Consider the following 17,847-nt stretch of genomic DNA (forward strand, 5'->3'; position numbering starts at 1 on the left):
CGCATAACTACTTCTTGTCAGGACAAACAAGAGCCACTTGGTGTAATTTGATTGGGTAGATCTTTGACAGGATGACTGCTGACTCGCATAAAAACATTTTGAAAATTTAATGGTTGAGGATGAAGTAGAGATGATTTCAGGTGAAACAGTAAAACTGTTTGGCAACAAGACAAATCTTGCAAACCAGCCTCGGTCGTATTTGCATTGCAATGATGCTCAAGTCCTGTAAGCTTTCATTCTGCAGTTTTTTTTGGTCATCAAGTCCTGCAGAGATAACCACACCATTTACTTCAAGTATTTGAGGAATGTGCTAAAACCAGCAGGATAGGAGGACTGGGGTGTATTTGTCCCTATGCTGATCTCACCACTGATGCATTCTCATGTTGGAAATTTGTATTTGTTTGAATCTTGAATTTACCCTGAAAACCTTCAGCTTTTGTTCCATTTAAAAGGTTGTTTTTGGCAACTGAACTTGCTGTACCTAAGGTCTATTTAAGAAAAAAAGCATTTTAAACATTTTCTTCAAATGTTCCCTCAGAAATGATGCAATTCTTCCCAGAATTATTTAAAGCCTTTCACATTCTTGGAAGGCTTCAAATTTCAGAAAAACTGAATTATTTCTGGACTTGAATCCCTTTGAAATGTCATTTTAAATGTTGGGTTTTATGGGTAACACAGTTCACTATTGAGTTTATTAAAACGTGGCAATTGTTCCTAGTCCCCATTAAAGAACTTCAATTATTACTCAAGATGTAAACGAGATATATTCTCAAAGGTGTGAATTTCAGCAATGCCCCTTTAAACTGAGCATCACTGCTGAGGTGAACTTAACCTTTGATCTGTGGTTGATTTGCTTTACTACATGTTTTGACATAGATTTACTATTTTACAGTTATTTTATCTTTAAACTTTATGCCACTTAGCTTTACTCACTTTTATAATTTTACATAATGTTTAAAGAATTAAAACCCATAAGAATTTCAGATGCATCCGCGTACACTGAGCATAATGTCAGGGACCATTTGTAATGCAGGTTTGTGACTTTTACGCCACAGTGGATGGTTCCGTGCGCGCTGCTCCTCCTCTCTTGCCTCCGCAGCTTCCCTGGGAAAAGCTGCGACCTCTTCCTCGCGTTTGAATGGCCAGCTCCACCGTTCTGGGAGAGGACGCGGAGCTGGAACCTTTCCGCGGCGCCTTCGACGCACATTTTTACGCATGAGTCGACGCGCTCCCGTCATTCCAGGCGCACCGAGCGGATTTCAGCCTCTGGTGAGACTTAACGACTTGCTGTTAACGGAGCAGCAAGAGGAGACGGTTAATGCGACTGTTTCCATAACTGCATGTTTTCTGTGTGCAACGTGGTGATGCGTGTGAAGCACTGACTGTTAGCAGCAAGGGCGTCGCTAAGATTTTGTAAGACGGGGGGCCTCAGCTCAGACAGAAACATTTCATTATTTTATAAAAAAAAAAAAAAAAACATTGCGAACACTTTATGGCCAAAAAGTGTTTAATGCATTATGCCAGATACTTCCTTAAATTGCCTTTTTAAGTTTGACTGAAAAGATGAGAAATGTTGGAACAATAATTGTCATTAGCTACATGCTGCCATCCAAAGGAATCCCATAATGCTTGGAAAAGAGTGACTGATGTGAACCCTGGACCTCCCTGCTGAGCATCATGGGATGTGGCACTTCTGTTGCTACTGAAACGCAAGTAAAGCAACTGGAAACAGGTAAAAGTACACACACACATATAATTTATATATTTTATATATATATATATATATATATATAATATATTATATATATATATATATATATATATATATTAATATATATATATATATATAATTATATATATATATATATATATATATATATATATATATATATATAATTATATATATATATATATATATATATATATATATATATATATATATATATATATATATATATATATAGGTGGGTGGGTGGGTGTGTGTGTGTGTGTGTGTAGGGGCAGGAACAGATATTGTATTCATTTGAACTTACAAATTAGGAGTATGTCAAAAATTGTTGAATAAGTTGCATGCAAACAAAGCAAACAGCCCAATTTACAAAGCCTAATATTGTATGTTATACATAAAACAAAGGATAAAGATTTAATAGAAGCTAAAATAATATGTGAACTTCTAAAGGAAAATCTAAAATATGATTAAAACAACTCAGAACAGTATAGAAAGCACCTCAAATGAAATAGGAATATACTTTATTGCCCCAGTTGATAAATCCAGGTGGTCATATTTAAAAGACAATGCAGTGGATGCACTGTCTTTTAAATCAATAGGTTGTTTACTCTTCTGCTGTTATTACTCATTTGTTCTCTTTTGATGTAGAACCAATAATCTAAATCTCTCACTTCATTTAAGAGCTTGTTTTGGTTTCTTTTGCTTAACCCTATTTTAAATAGCACTTCTTAAAATAGGGATTAACCGTACCAGTGTGCTGTTCCATGTGGTTTGCTCCATGCTGTTTGCTGTTTTCTGTCACTGTGTTTGCTCACATGTTGCAAACATACACACACACATATGTTTGACAGATAGTCGCATTTTCTCTTCCCAGCTTGTCTTTTCTCCTCTCTTTAATGAGAGTCGTTGCTCCCCAAAGCTTGCTTAATTCGTTCAGTTTTTTTCCAGTCCCACCGTTGCCCATGACTTCCCTTGTGTCTTGTTATCGCTCTTACTGTGTTTGCGTGCGTGTGTGTCTCCATGTGTGTCTGTGTTTGCACATGACTTCATTCATTTACCAGCTTCTCGTGCTGACGCGTGTTTCCTCTCACAGATGAAGCCGTTAAAAGCCCCAGCCCGGCTCTCAGTAAGACCTTTTTAAGTCTTTGACTCTCCTCTCTGTACATGGATGCATGCGTGTGGTACCGTGCAATAGAAAAATATCCTTTGCGCATTCTGAACTACTGTGTGTCTTATTGGGATTTTGTCTGATGGATCAAAACAAAGTTGTAAAAGAGATAGAAAAGGTTGATATGACAGTGGCACATAGTAGTAAGAGTGTCATGCTGTGGGAATGCTTTCTTCAGCAAGAACAGTGAAAGATGGGTGATGATAAGCAGGACAATACTGTAAACTCTCAATGTACACTTTTATGTTGCAATGTGATAAAAAAAAAAACATCTAAAGGGGTATTAATAATTTTTTGCCAAGATTAGTAGTCCAGAGGTTTGTAACATGCTTCTAACTTGCACGGTAGTATAAAGCCAATGGGAACTAATTTATATCATTTGCCATGTGGCTGAGCAAACTATTCCACTTCTCTTTGCTTTATAAAGTCCAATGTCTGATACTCTCCTGCAGCAATGAAGGCAGCAGTTTTGATCCAGCGATGGTACCGGCGCTACATGGCCCGACTGGAGATCCGAAGGCGGTACACGTGGAACATCTTTCAGTCCATCGAATATGCCGGAGAACAGGACCAGCTGCAGGTCTCTCCGTCCCTCTGTTACCTGCATGTGAATGGTGTTTACACAGAAGCCACCATAAACCTCTCATGCTCTTTTGTCTTCATCTCTCCAGCTGTCCAGTTTCTTCACTTACATGCTGGACAATTTCACCCACCTTAACGGAAACGGACCTGGTGAGACTAAAACGGTGCTGACATTCAGATTTCTTTGTTTTCAGTAAATGCTAGATGACTCCTGTCATGAATCATGACTTCCCTTTCAATCCCATCAGTGGCTAAATTTGGTAAGGTTCAATTTTACACTCTAATTATAGCTCCAAACATGTTGTTTACAATTTAGTGTGGTCTGTTATTCAAAACTACTTCAGGCCTCGGTAAGTGGTGACATTTCAGTGTTTGTTAGTCATCAACTGGAGCTAAGTTGTTGAGAAATAAATATAATTTCACATAATGAGCACAATTTTTGTGAAACAACTATGTTTTGGTCTAAGTAAGAAAGCCCAACGTACATCCTGTTGCTTAGTAACAATCATGAATGTGGAGGCTAACGTGTTGGTGTGTAGCTGTCGCAGTGTGTGTGTGTGTGTGTGTGCGTGTGTGTGTTTATTGCTGCGCATCCAGCTGAAAAGCAATGTGCTTCATCAACGAGCTGGGCCGTAGCTCATCCTCACGGCCGATTCTCTCCTGCATGTCGTCTTTCATTGGTTTTATATTCAGCCATCATGCAGACAGGACGGTCATTGTGTGCCGCGGACATCTGTGTTTTTTGTTTGCGTGCGCGAGAGGCAGAGGGCAGAACAAAGGGGATTTAATGGACAGCAGACAATAGCCCCTACCAAGGTGGCCTGTAGGTAGATGTCTGCTTTTTGCTTGCATAAATTAGAGGTTGTTATGTTTTTGTATTTGCATGTCGGAGTGCTCTCATGTCATATAGAGCTGAAAGTGATACAGTGGAACAATAGTTACAGGAAGATACCTCGAATTAATGTCTGTGTTGGGAATATTTTCATTTCACAATTTGTCTGATTATAATCAATGCACCTCTGACCCATTCAGACTCAGAATCTATTATGCAGGGCTCTAATTTTGGTTCCGGTCATGCAAGTGGTCTTCATCATTACACTGTACTTTACAGTGACTTTGTACTTTCTGAGCTTTGAGGTAGCTGTTTGAAAAAAAGGCCTGGGTTCTCGGACAATTAAGAACCACTGAAAAGAGTTTTTCAGCTTGTGAACATGTCATCTGCTCCAGACTTGATCTCCCAGCTGCTGGATCCCGTCATCGACCCCTGGTTAGACAGAGAGACCTGCTACAAAACAATCCCCATCCCAGAGTCTTACACCGGACCTCGTATTTTGTTTCCTCTGTCCGTCTCTGATACAAACGCCCTCCTGAGTGCTTTTAAAGAGCAGCAGGTACCGATGTGACCGTTCGTTTCGTCCTGATGCAACAATAAATGCGTCTTGAACATGGTGGACCTGTGTTTCCCTGCAGACTCTACATGCCAGGTATGTCCTGCAGCTGCTGTATGAGAGCAAAAAGCTCCTCAAGCAGATGCCAAATATTGTCCAGGTGTCAACGTCCTACGCCAAGGAGATCACCATATGCGGTGAGGAGTCTCAGTTTCAGATCTCCTCCTTAACAATTCGATCTAGCATTGTCCTTTCTCTGAACACTAAGGCAAACCTGAAAAAGTTTTTTCATTCTGATGCTGTCAACATGTTAGGTCAGTAAACGCATCAGTAAATGACCGCTGCTGCCTTTAAATGTGTCATAACTACTGCTGCCTGTATCTTAATAGCAGCGCTGGAAGATATTTGCACACTGATCAGGCACTTGACTTCTCCTCCACAGCTGCCTCCTCACACCAACTTGCATCTCATTAAACTCAAGAAAACCTGTGATGAAAGCAAAGAACACACTGTTTGTGTTGAGGTGGTGCCAATTGGAGATGTTTCCATAGAAGTTGCACTTTAAGCCATTTAATTGTATTTAGATTTTGATATCTTTTGGACATGTTCCTCATCCAATGTGGAAACAACTCTGAGATTATCGTCCCACTAAAGCAGTTCAATTGTTTCCATGTCTCAAACATCTTTTTCTCGCTTTGACATTAACTTGAAGAATATAAAGTTGTTTCCACATTTTGATTTGTGAGTACAACCCAGAAAGTCAACTAAATTGATTTCAGATGTCCTGGCAGAATTATAACTGCGGTTTTCCGAAAACGAAGTGCCTAGGTATAACAAGCAATGCATTAGCAGGGGAACAATAGGCCTGTTTGTATATTTCAGGCTGTTTAAGGAAAATTTGGAAAATGCCCATTTAATTCTTGTTTTGAAAAAAAAGAATTTTTGTATTTTTTTGGGGAACAAGAACAAGTCAAAGAAATTCAAAATAATCCAGCAATCCTGGATTACACAAGGTACAAAAGTGTGTCTACTCTTTTACCCAGAGTTGTGTGTCCATGTCAGAATTAGTGATTTTTGTTTTCATTTTTCGTTTGGGTTTTTTGTCGCAGGTGATCTCCATGGCCGGCTGGATGACTTACTTCTGATATTCTATAAGGTACCCTAAAGCAGAAATGTCTATAAACAGAAATGTCTTTGTTTGTAGACATATACAACAGAACTTATAAAAAAATAAATAAATACATTTAAACGTTTGTGCTGGTCAAAATGTAGTAAATTTTTTTTTTCTTGATTTCTAGAACGGACTGCCTTCTGCTGAGACGCCCTACATCTTTAATGGAGACTTTGTGGATCGTGGGAAAAAGTCTGTAGAAGTGATAATCCTCCTATTTGCCTACCTTCTGCTTTACCCAGACCACATGCACCTGAACCGAGGAAACCACGAGGATCACATCATGAACCTCAGGTGGGTTTGGGGGAAGAAAACATGGAGAAAGAAAAGTTCCTCCCCAGAAGTCCTCAAGAATTTTCTCTTGCTTCCCAGATATGGATTCACAAAAGAAGTTATGCAGAAGTATAAGGTAAAGCCACCTTATAATGACGTTTTTCCTCCTTCACAAAAATAACGTAGGATTTTGTGGTCCACAATCATAAGATCTTTTTGTCGAACTGCATGCAGACTCATGGCCGTGAGATCCTCCAGCTGTTTCAGGACGTTTTCAGCCTTCTGCCCATCGCAACAGTCATTGATGCAAAGATCCTCATTGTGCACGGAGGAATTTCAGACCAGACTGATCTGGAATTGCTCAGCTCCATCGAGCGGCACATGGTCAGACAAAATCCATAGATATCTGTTTACTTTGTTTCATAAACTGCAAGGATTTTTTTTTCCTGTCATGTGAGGGCATGAAAAAAAATCACAGGTAATCTAGATGGTTTGAAAATGTATTACTTTAGTATTGCTACCATTTAAAGTTCTTCAAATATTGTCACATTAAAACAAACTTAAATGTGTTTAATTTGGATTTTAAGTGATGAACTTCCACAAACTACTGTACAGCTGTGAAATGTCGACTTTTAAACATTTTTCAAACAAACACCTGAAAAGTATGTTTCACATTGGTTCATTAGTGTATTCAGTCATCCTGTGCTCTGACAGTCTGGAGTAAATGAGTTTATTTAAGGGATATGCATGATCCACTTTTCAGATGTTCAAAAAGTTTTGTTGACCATGTGTCACCTTGTGCAATAAAAAGTGAAAAGATTTAAGGGGAATGAATACCTTTACAAGTCTCCCATTTTCTAAAAATAAAAGCAGGTGACGGACAAGTGGACTTAAACAGAAAATGTATTTTGAAACATATTTCCTTTCTTTGAGTTTTGATGTCTTTCGAGACTCAAAACAATTATGTTTCGAAAATGGCACTTTTTAAAAAATTTCTCTTAAAGGTAATTCAAATTGGACAACACTTCAAATTACACCATCTCGTTTGTAGTAAACCATCTATGTGTTGCTGTCACGGTTAACTCTGCCGAGAGCTTTTTAAATCACTTCAGCTGAGATATTTAGGGATGTCATTTCTTCTTCTCTGAACATCTATGTTAGTTGTTGACCTCACATCATGTCCTTTCAGGTGAAATCTGCCTTGAGGTTTCCTAGACGCAGTTTGGAGCAGCTTGACATCGGTCAGTCCCATCGACTGGGCAAAAGAATAAGGTCGACAAAACTCTCTCGTCCCAGCAGCAGTCGCAGCTACAATGGGAGCCACGTTACCCCCACTCTGAGGTCTGACCACTTATCTTTGTTTGCAGTTGTTCCCTTTTTTTGGAGGATTTATTGCATTTATTTATTTGTTTGACTAAACTTTTCCTGCTGCCTGCTCTCATCCTCAGAAAGAGGAGATGCGGGCTGAGCCGGCAAGACAGTGGAGCCTCCACTTCATCTTCTTCGTCCTCGTCGTCGTCCTGTTCTTCGCTCTGCTCTCCTCGAACCCCCTCCTACCCCTCATCTCCCAGCACACCCTGCAACGTCCTCCAGGTGCCGTTCCTGGACTCTCTGTCCTCAGTTCCTCTCCCATCGCCTTCACAACAGGAACGGGAATGGAAACAGGTGAGAGACTTTTCAGCTCCGATTCATAAGCTGATGTGTCATACATCGCATCCGTGTCCACTCTTGCATTTACCAGGTTGTGGATATATTGTGGAGCGACCCTAAAAGCCAGGAAGGCTGCAGCCCCAACTCTTTCAGAGGTGGAGGCTGCTACTTCGGCCCTGACGTTACGCAGAGGCTGCTGCACAAGCACGGACTGCAGCTGCTCATCCGCTCTCATGAGTGCAAACAGGAGGGTTACGAGCTCTGTCACGGCGGACGGGTAGGACACATTCAACGTGCTCATGTTGCCCAAAAAACTGTGATATGTATGAACGGGCACAGACGAGCTTGTAAATCTTATAGGTGATCACCATCTTCTCAGCATCAAACTACTATGAGGAGGGAAGCAACCGTGGTGCTTACATCAAACTGGGAAAGGAACTGGTGCCTCGCTTCTACCAATACCAAGTCAGCCGCACAACCCGCAGGCTAACACTGACACAGAGGTGCAATGCAATCGCTCCTAAATTTTTTACTACTACCTACAGTAGTAGTGTGGTTCCCCAGTCAGTCGTCATGCAAACATTTGCTGGAACCAGTCTATTCCTCGTCTTCAAACGCTGTGAAACTTGTATATTGTCCCCAGCTTTGGTTTTCTTGAATGTTATTATTCTGGATAAAATATTGAAATAAAATTGTGGGTTTATTGCTTGCTTTTCATTTTTATTGCAGAGTTCGTGCAGCTGAAGGCTCTGCTCTCAGGGCTCTAAAGGAGAAACTGTTCGCCCATCGATCTGAGCTGATGACAGGCTTCCTGCAGCACGACCCAAATGAAACCGGTACTCTCTGCTCCTTCCTGCACCACGCGGGGGTCACCTTTGTTATCACACGAAGCCGTTGTCTTAGAAGCAATTCCTTTGTTACAGGATGTGTGTCAGTCGGTGAATGGGCCAAGGTGCTGGACTCTGTCCTGAGACTGGACTTACCCTGGCGGACACTTCGTCCACACTTAGTCCATCTGGCACCAGATGGCAGTGTTGAGTATCAGTCCTGCTTTGAGGATGTGGGACCAGGAGCTCCTCTTCCTCAGGTCAGAAGATGAAGTGCTGAGTGAACAAATATTTACTAATCCCAGACAGGAAATTTGAAACTAAAAGACAAATCTTATAATGGTACCTGATAGTAATTATGTTTTGCTAACTGCATGTGTGTTTTTATTTTATTTTTTTTTAGGTTGCTCCCAACTTGGCTGAAACTCTGTTCAGATACAGAACCGACATCGAGATCATTTTCAACATCATAGACAAAGATCATTCAGGTACGCAAAACATCTACAGCATGTTTTAAGTTGGTTCGTCGTGTTCTCCGCCAATTAAAGTGCGTTCATGGTGGATGTGGATGGGTTCAGGTCTGATCTCCATTGAGGAGTTTCGCCACACCTGGCGCCTTTTCAGCGCTCACCTGGGGGTCGCCATCGACGACAGAGCCATTGATGATCTGGCCCGCAGCATCGACTTCAACAAGGACGGCAGCATAGACTTCACAGAGTTCTTGGAGGCCTTCAGGGTGGTGCACAAACTGGACATCAAAGATCATCAACTGAGCGAAAACGTGGATAGAGGGAAGAACGCTTGAGGATTTGAAAGAAGGGAAAAGAAAAGGAGACATGAACTCGATGCGAAGACTCCTCCAAACTGCTGCAACTTTCACTGTTGATCTTTGAAGGTTCTTTTGCTGTTTGTTTTGTTTATTAAATAAAAAAATTAAATCAGCAAAAAACAACTTTTTTTTTCCCCTTTCCCACATTTAGAAATTCACAAGCAGTATTTATCCAGAACCACATTTCCCATTAATGCAAAAAAAAAAAAAAAAGTTTTCCATCTACACAAAGTAGATGGAAAAAGTGTCCAAACTGTTTTAACAAAGCTGACTGCAATAAAAAGAGGCAAGACTGTTTAAAGACAGACTTTGTCGCTTCTGTGTCTGTAATTAGTATTTGTGCCGTTGCTTCACTTCCTGCTCCCTTCTTCCCCTGACTCCTCTGGGATTTTCATTCTTCTGGACTTTACTTTTTCAAAGGCTTCCTACTTGCACTCTCCAACTCTTTCTTTTTTTTTTTGCCTCTGCTCCTCCCATCTTTCCGGCTCAAACATTCATAGAGGTGCTGCAGCACTGATGATTACAGTTTTATCCCGAGCGCTCGGTCAGACAGGGAGCTCTGATGGGACTCCTGGTGCCACTGGTGGTCACTTTGACTCTGGTCCAGGTTTCAGGTATGTCTTGCAGCTGAGGTTGTGTTAGGTGCTGAGGAAAGCTGTGTGTTCAGGCACTGACGGCGTAACCCTGTCTTGCAGTGTTTGGAGACACGGGATGCAGCAGGTTGAAGAATCTGGACAATGGACAGACGTTTTTCCGGTACGGTGGACTCGTGGTGATCTTCCGGTGTCATCCGGGATACAAGCTCCATGGACACAAAACCAACAGCTGTGTGTCTGGACACTGGTCTCGAGAACTCCCGTTTTGTGTTGGTAACATGTTTAATTTTCTTCTAATGTCCAAGATTGAATGATTTTTATTCTTTGTGTAGATTAGCCGCTTAAATTAAAGTACTGGGGGAGAACAAGGATGGTCAGAACTTGGAATTTTTAAAAAGATTTTATTAAAGAGAAAGAAATTTATTTAAAATACGCACCCTGGTCAGGTTCAGGGTGCTCCCATCCTGGCACAGTCAACCACGGGACAAGCAGGATGAATGAGGATGGCTCCTGGGCAGAGTTCAGCTGTAATAGAGGCTTTCGCTTGCACGGCCCTTTAATGATATACTGCAAGGGCCACACCTGGAACAGCACAAAGCCAGTCTGCAAAGGTGAAGGTGGAAACATCTGTTTTTCTCAAGACCTACTCTCGTTGTTGTATTATTAAACATTTGACTTTTTGTTTCAGAGGCAGACATCATGAGCTCAGTTTCACTCAACAGTCTCTACGACTTGAACGTACTCCAGATTTCTGCAGCTTTAAAACATCAACACCTGCACTTCAAAGTTGCCAGTAGCAGGGCTTCCAAAGAAGCACACCTCAGTTTGGATCGTTTGCCTTACGCGCCGTTCAAAACGTCGAAGGTTGAGAGATATAATCTAACAAATCCAAGAGGAGACCTCATTGAGCAGAGTCGGCTTTCCAGCAATGGGTCAGAGACGAGCCAAGGAACCAGAAGGTTTGGCTCCGTGGTGCAGGCTTCACATGATTCAGTGAGAAATCTGGACATAGCTGTACAAATGTTTTCCTCAGAAGATCATTTTCCTTCCACTGTCCGGTCTGCTCATCAAACAGAGCGTTCAGCGCATGAGCTGCGTCTTTCATCCACACCTGCACCCGCTGGTCCTGCTGTTACTGCAGCAGCACCTGCAGGTGGAGATTTGCAACGGTCCACAACTTCTTCCTTGGCTTCATCCGCCTCTGTTCCCAGTTTCACCCAGTCCAGCACAAAAACACAGATCTCGGATAACGTCACCCTTCTTTCAAACATCTCCAACTCAACTCACTTGAGATCCTCTTGGAGGGAAATTCACGACTCCACACAGTCCAGCACCTCAAAGCCAGTTGTGCATCTTCGAACTATGTGCCCATACCCACCTGTGCCTCTTCACGGGACGTTTTACTTCCTCAATCTGGAGAACCCAGGCCCCAGTGAGTTTAAATATTACATCCAGTACGCCTGTTACAGTGGGTATACTCTGGCTCATGGAGATGTAAGCAGCTACTGCCAGCCTGGAGGCGGCTGGAGCGGAGTCACGCCCATCTGTCAGGGTAGGTGGTCGGATTTGCCTTTTTTGGGGGGATTTCTCGACGTGTAACTTATCTTTCTTCTTAATTTAGAGGACATAATTCCAGAAGGTTCAGCTCAGTGGTGTGAACTTCACATGATTCAGCAGGAAATTTGGATGAGGCTACACAAATGTTTTCCTCATATGATTGCTTTTCTGCCAATCTTATTGCATTGTTTATTTTATCTTAAAATGTTATAACGTTTGGCACGAGTTTTCTACTTCAAATTTTAGGAGTATGTAATATGTAACTGTTTTCATTCCGTTATTTCAATGCAGCTCATTGAATGCACATTGAATTCTACTTTTCACAGCTTTTTTAGCCACCTTTTCATTGTATTTTATTATGTAGCAATAATAGCAATACATTTAGGGTTCAAGGTTTTTTCATAAGAAAAGAATATTGTCTTAGTGTGACCAAAAGTTTGAAAAGTTACATTCAAGCAAATTTATTTATTTATTTTTCTCTCATGTCCATCACAATTTTTAACCTCATCATCTGTCGTATTGATTGATTGTTTCAAATTTGCAGATTACAAGTCCTGAGCAGCAGAGTAAGAAAGCTGCTCAGGACTTGAGATGAGTCCTCATCTCAGATATTTTCATAATAAAATTGTCAACTTAAGAAGCAAAATCTAGAACTGCTGACAACGTTCTGGGTTGTTGTATCAATGATTGAGATCTAAGGTGAACTTTATGAACTGGTTTGATGATTTAAACCATTGATGAGTCCTGTCAGCTCTTGTGGAGTTGCACGCTGTGCTTAAAGACAACTTTCCCTCATGCTGTGATCTGTTCAACGGATGATCTGGTCACCTTGTTCCGTTAACAATGAGCTCTGCTCTCACTCCTCAAACTACAACCAGAACTCTAATGAGACACAAAGCAGAACCTGGTGCCACTGCAGATCTGGTTTCGCTCTGCTGGGTGACGAGCAGACCCGTCGAGGTTCAGCATGTTGTTTTATACACCTCATGTTTTTATTCTTTCTTTCTTTTTTTTTTCTTTTTTTGCCAGGACAGTTTTGTAGAATTGATCCCTCACTGCTGGTCCTTCCAAGGACATGTTCCTGCAAAGCAAAACATTTAGGATGCTTGATGTGTCGGAGTTCACAGACTACCCCAATTAAGCTGAGAGATTTATGAGATCACTGCAGCACTTATAGACACCTGGTAGTTCATACACACACCCGGTCCCTGACAACCTGTCATTATCATTTGTTTATTTTTGTCCTCTCCACTGTGAGGAAGAGAGGAAAAACCCCAAAACACGGACAGAGATGAGGCTGGAGAAATGTTGGCCTGTCTTCCAGCAGAGACTCTTCTCTGCGTGTCTGTTTCCTGTCTGAGGGACAGGATGCAGGAAAACATCTGGGTTATGGTTTTCTCATTAGAGGCCATAGCAGCAGCGGGCCAACACAGAGACAAACCAGTGAAGGTTCAGAAGCTGTCATTTTTTATTTATTTATTTGCTCCTCAGTTTCCTTCCCCTGCAGTCTGCAACCAGCTTTTTCAACGTGTGTCGACTGACAGAGTGCGAGTGTAAACAATTCATTCATGCTTGAACTCTGCACCGAGCGTTGATGTAATCTGTTCCTCTGGATGCAGATCTGGACGAGTGCGCAGAGGGGCAGCATCACTGTCAGCAGAGTTGCATCAACACGTTTGGCTCCTTCAGGTGCGGCTGTCACGTCGGGTACCAGCCAACTCCTGACCAGGCTTCCTGCTTCGGTGCGCCGGTGACTGTGTGTCCTTCCACATTCGTGCTTCTGTGAGTTTCCTCTTGTAAACAGACAATCTTTGGCCACATCTTTCCAGATGTTGACGAGTGCCTGCTGCCGGCGGCGGTCACAGGTTGTATGTTTGGTTGTGTTAACACTCCTGGGAGCTTCCTCTGCTCGTGTCCAGATGGCTTCAGCCGGCTGAATGCAGATGGCCGCTGCCAAGGTGGGAAAGCATTTACTCAATATTTAGCTGAGCTGTGGCGCCTTATGGTGGAGTGCTGTGAAAAACAGACTCCTTCTGTTTTTCTTTCTTTTTTTTTTAAATCACACTTTAGTGTTTTTGATTATTAAACTACTTTTATAATAACATGAAACCTGACTGAAAAAGCAATTGCCTCCAAAAGCTAATAATTGCCACAAGCCTTTTTGTAATTGCCGTCATTCTTTGACTTCACTGTAGGGGAAATTTGGCCCGCTCTCTGCCTATAAATGTTTTCATTCAATTACTTTAGGGGTTTTTTTTTAACAAGAAAGGTATGTCTAATGTTCTGTCAGAGCATCTCAATTGAATTTAAGCCTGGACTTTGACTAGGTCAGTTTGGACAGCCTTGCTCCCTTCATAAATCAAATCATTCAAGTTAAAACCTCAGTTTGAATTTACTTGGGTTCTCTTTGCTCGATATCAAACTTTAGTTGCTGATCTGAAGCACTTACGTGTGACAAAAAGCGAAATGATTCTAAATGTTCTTACTCAATCCAGACATAGATGAATGTGCAGTCAACAACGGACTTGGACCCTGCAAGCTGCGGTGCCACAACTTACCAGGATCCTACAGGTGCTCCTGCTCTTCAGGCTACATCTTAGCAGGAGACGGACACAGCTGCTTTGCAGAGTGTCCACCTGGATACAGGAAGGAGCCACTTACACTGCCAGGAAATTCAACGGGACAAAATCCAAAGCTGGAGTGCGTAGGTAGGGATGACATGATACACTCAATGGGTCAGCTCAGGGTTTTTTTTTTCTTTTTGGAGTTATGTTTCTCTGTTGGCAGATATAAACGAATGCCTGGAGGACATGTGTGAATGGCAGTGCATCAATCTGCCCGGCTCCCACCGCTGCATCTGCCCCCGAGGATACACACTGCACACAGACGGGCGACATTGCGAAGGTTAGTGTGGTTATAAAGTGTGGATACAATTGAACCATTAGGACAAAACCGACTAAATCACTCTTTGTCTGATATTGCACAAATTAGGCATGCAACTAAACTAGAGTTGCAACGATGCAGGAATTAGTACAGAAGGAACTTCATGGATACATGGCAAGTGCTTTTGTCTTCATTAAAATTTCTTTCTGTTTCTCTTCTCCAGATATTAATGAGTGCAACCAGAAGAATGGAGGATGCTCTCATTTGTGTTTGAACAGAAGAGGAGGTTATAAGTGTGCGTGTCCGGCCTCCCATCGCATGTCCTCCTTCAGCTGGAAGAAATGTTTGCTGAAGAAAATAGCGCCCTCTGCTGGCTAAGCTCTTCATCTTTTGTTTAACACTAACAACTTGATATTTTTTATATTTTATTGAACTCTTATGAAATTGTTGGTTCCTGGTCCTTCGCCTTTATTTTGCCTGTAACTTTTCAACTTTTCAGGCGATAGGATAGGATGAATATTCTCTATTTTATCTTTAAATACTTACCCAGACTTGGAAAATATTTCCAATTCTATATTTTTGTGGCAAGAATAATTCATATCCTTAATATCATCAGTGTCACAGTGTAGACCTACAAAAATGCTGTATTTAATAAAGTATGTGGAATTAAAAGTTTTAAATGAAAACAATTGACATTTTTATTATGTTATTACGAAACACTAAAAGTTGAACAGTTTTAGAAAAAAAGGTATTTATGGATAAAAAAATTCATTGTCCGCACAATGAGTCTACACCAAATAGCGGCAAGGAGCTCGGCAGTTTCCCGAAGTCTTTCACACATGAGTGTTGGACAACACATCTTTTTATAAAATTGATAAATATACCATGCAGTAACTACGCTGCTCCTACTGTGATTTTTACCGCACCATTTTTCACTTCACACCTCAGAAAGAAACATCTCATCCAGTCATTTTCACATTGTACTGACTCATCTCTCCTCTCACCAGCTTCTCGCCTTTTCTTTCTCCTCACGCTGCAGGTGGTATGGAAAAGGACGTTCAGAGAGTAGGCAACGAGAGGAATCCAGGTTGTAAAAGTCTTTATTTCAGGAAGAACGCACCATGATCTGAACCTTTCTGTTGTTGTACACAACTGAAGGTGCATGCAGTCAGCGCAGATGTCAAGTCTGCTGTTGTGTTTATGCAAATGACAAAGTTGTTACTATCTGCAGTTATTAGCAAAACTATTATTTTTCTTTAAATAAATATTCGAAGGACTAGCAATAGATTAATCCTGAAAATAATACAAGAGTAGCTGTTCTCACTGCAAACAAATGAACAAACCATCAACATGCTGGATAAATATGGGGTGACATTCATATCCAGATGCATGGATAAATATATTTCTCTTTAAGTTCTCTTTTAAAGAAAACTAAAGTCACTTATTTTCATCATTCTAAGCCGGTCTTATTTATACTAGGACTATAATTCAAAAACTTAATAAATAAAACAAAAATAATCAATGAGTAGTGGAAATAAGTACTGTGGACATGATCACAGTATTTGAGGATTAACAAATCAGTTCAACAGTCTGAAGTTTTCACTTAAATTAAAAGGATTTAAATAAATTAAGATATGAACTAAAACCACACATCTGTGCTTGCCCTGTTACAATTTTGTAATTTAAATAGTTTAAAACGTACACATATATTTGAACAGCAATCACAATGCAGACAAACAAGGATACAGTTAGGGCCAGAAATATTTGGACAGTAACACAATATTTGTGAGTTGGGCTCTGCATGCCACCGCATTGGATTTGAAATGAAACCTCTACAACAGAATTCAAGTGCAGATTGTAACGTTTAATTTAAAGGGTTGAACAAAAATATGTGATAGAAAATGTAGGAATTGTACATTTGTTTACAAACACTCCACATTTTAGGAGCTCAAAAGTAATTGGACATATAAACATAACCCAAACAAAAAAGTTTTTTCTCAATATTGTTGCGAATCCTTTGGAGGCAATCACTGCCTTAAGTCTGGAACCCATGGACATCACCAAACGCTGGGTTTCCTCCTTCTTAATGCTTTGCCAGGCCTTTACAGCCGCAGCCTTCAGGTCTTGCTTGTTAGTGGGTCTTTCCGTCTGAAGTCTGGATTTGAGCAAGTGAAATGCATGCTCAATTGGGTTAAGATCTGGTGATTGACTTGACCATTGCAGAATATTCCACCTTTTGCTCTCATGAACTCCTGGGTAGCTTGGCTGTATGCTTGGGGTCATTATCCATCTGTACTGTGAAGCGCCGTCCAATCAACTTTGCAGCATTTGGTTGAATCTGGGCTGACAGTATATCCCGGTACACTTCAGAATTCATCCGGCTACTCTTGTCTGCTGTTATGTCATCAATAAACACAAGTGACCCAGTGCCATTGAAAGCCATGCATGCCCATGCCATCACGTTGCCTCCACCATGTTTTACAGAGGATGTGGTGTGCCTTGGATCATGTGCCGTTCCCTTTCTTCTCCAAACTTTTTTCTTCCCATCATTCTGGTACAGGTTGATCTTTGTCTCATCTGTCCATAGAATACTTTTCAAGAACTGGGCTGGCTTCTTGAGGTGTTTTGGGCAAATTTAACTCTGGCCTGTCTATTTTTGGAATTGATGAATGGTTTGCATCTACATGTGAACCCTTTGTATTTGCTTTCATGGAGTCTTCTCTTTACTGTTGACTTAGAGACAGATACACCTACTTCCCTGAGAGTGTTCTGGACCTCAGTTGATGTTGTGAACGGGTCCTTCTTCACCAAAGAAAGTATGCGGCGATCATCCACCACCGTTGTCTTCCGTGGACGCCCAGGCCTTTTTGAGTTCCCAAGCTCACCAGTCAATTCCTTTTTCCTCAGAATGTACCAGACTGTTGATTTTGCTACTCCAAGCATGTCTGCTATCTCTCTGATGGATTTTTTCTTTTTTTTCAGCCTCAGGATGTTCTGCTTCACCTCAATTGAGAGCTCCTTTGACCGCATGTTGTCTGGTCACAGCAACAGCTTCCAAATGCAAACAAACACACCTGGAAACAACCAGACCTTTTAACTACTTACTTGATTACAGGTTAACGAGGGAAAGGCCTTTTGAGTTACTTGCAGCCTTTAGAGTCCATTGTCCAATTACTTTTGGTCCCTTGAAAAAG

The 17,847-nt window shown here is 41.3% G+C and overlaps 2 protein-coding genes across 3 annotated transcripts; both read left to right on the forward strand.

The window, feature by feature from the left end:
* The first annotated feature begins 517 nt into the window (after window positions 1-517).
* On the forward strand, window positions 518-9,893 carry ppef1 (protein phosphatase, EF-hand calcium binding domain 1). Of its 2 annotated transcripts, XM_055044996.1 has the most exons (19): window positions 519-1,269; window positions 1,616-1,732; window positions 2,823-2,855; window positions 3,350-3,477; window positions 3,569-3,629; window positions 4,707-4,870; window positions 4,950-5,064; window positions 5,977-6,023; window positions 6,166-6,332; window positions 6,411-6,447; window positions 6,546-6,695; window positions 7,501-7,652; window positions 7,760-7,976; window positions 8,053-8,238; window positions 8,322-8,464; window positions 8,691-8,797; window positions 8,885-9,048; window positions 9,192-9,276; window positions 9,367-9,893. In XM_055044996.1, the coding sequence occupies exons 2-19, from the start codon at window positions 1,678-1,680 to the stop codon at window positions 9,591-9,593; spliced, it is 2,238 nt and encodes a 745-aa protein (XP_054900971.1). In that variant the 5' UTR covers window positions 519-1,269; window positions 1,616-1,677; the 3' UTR covers window positions 9,594-9,893. The 2 variants fall into 2 exon arrangements, with proteins under 2 accessions (XP_054900969.1, XP_054900971.1); XM_055044994.1 differs by having other exon boundaries at window positions 518-1,732.
* Window positions 9,894-10,163: 270 nt separating this feature from the next.
* Window positions 10,164-15,873, forward strand: si:dkey-163f14.6 (P-selectin). Its single transcript, XM_055044795.1, has 9 exons — window positions 10,164-10,231; window positions 10,313-10,486; window positions 10,660-10,824; window positions 10,902-11,765; window positions 13,390-13,512; window positions 13,600-13,728; window positions 14,266-14,478; window positions 14,558-14,674; window positions 14,877-15,873. Exons 1-9 carry the CDS (start codon window positions 10,180-10,182, stop codon window positions 15,029-15,031), a joined length of 1,992 nt encoding a protein of 663 aa, XP_054900770.1. The 5' UTR covers window positions 10,164-10,179; the 3' UTR covers window positions 15,032-15,873.
* Window positions 15,874-17,847: the final 1,974 nt, after the last annotated feature.

This window comes from Poeciliopsis prolifica, unplaced genomic scaffold, assembly GCF_027474105.1.
Source record: "Poeciliopsis prolifica strain line A6 unplaced genomic scaffold, Auburn_PproV2 SCAFFOLD021, whole genome shotgun sequence".
NCBI lineage: Eukaryota > Metazoa > Chordata > Actinopteri > Cyprinodontiformes > Poeciliidae > Poeciliopsis > Poeciliopsis prolifica.

Bases quoted from the DNA above. Each gene is read 5' to 3' on its own strand.
- ppef1 (XM_055044994.1), top strand. From the start codon at position 1,678: ATGGGATGTGGCACTTCTGTTGCTACTGAAACGCAAGTAAAGCAACTG. The intron at 6,024-6,165 runs GTACCCTAAAGC...CTTGATTTCTAG, and splicing joins TACTTCTGATATTCTATAAG to AACGGACTGCCTTCTGCTGA. The intron at 7,653-7,759 runs GTCTGACCACTT...TCTCATCCTCAG, and splicing joins CACGTTACCCCCACTCTGAG to AAAGAGGAGATGCGGGCTGA.
- si:dkey-163f14.6 (XM_055044795.1), top strand. From the start codon at position 10,180: ATGGGACTCCTGGTGCCACTGGTGGTCACTTTGACTCTGGTCCAGGTT. The intron at 11,766-13,389 runs GTAGGTGGTCGG...CTCTGGATGCAG, and splicing joins AGTCACGCCCATCTGTCAGG to ATCTGGACGAGTGCGCAGAG. The intron at 13,513-13,599 runs GTGCGCCGGTGA...ACATCTTTCCAG, and splicing joins TGACCAGGCTTCCTGCTTCG to ATGTTGACGAGTGCCTGCTG.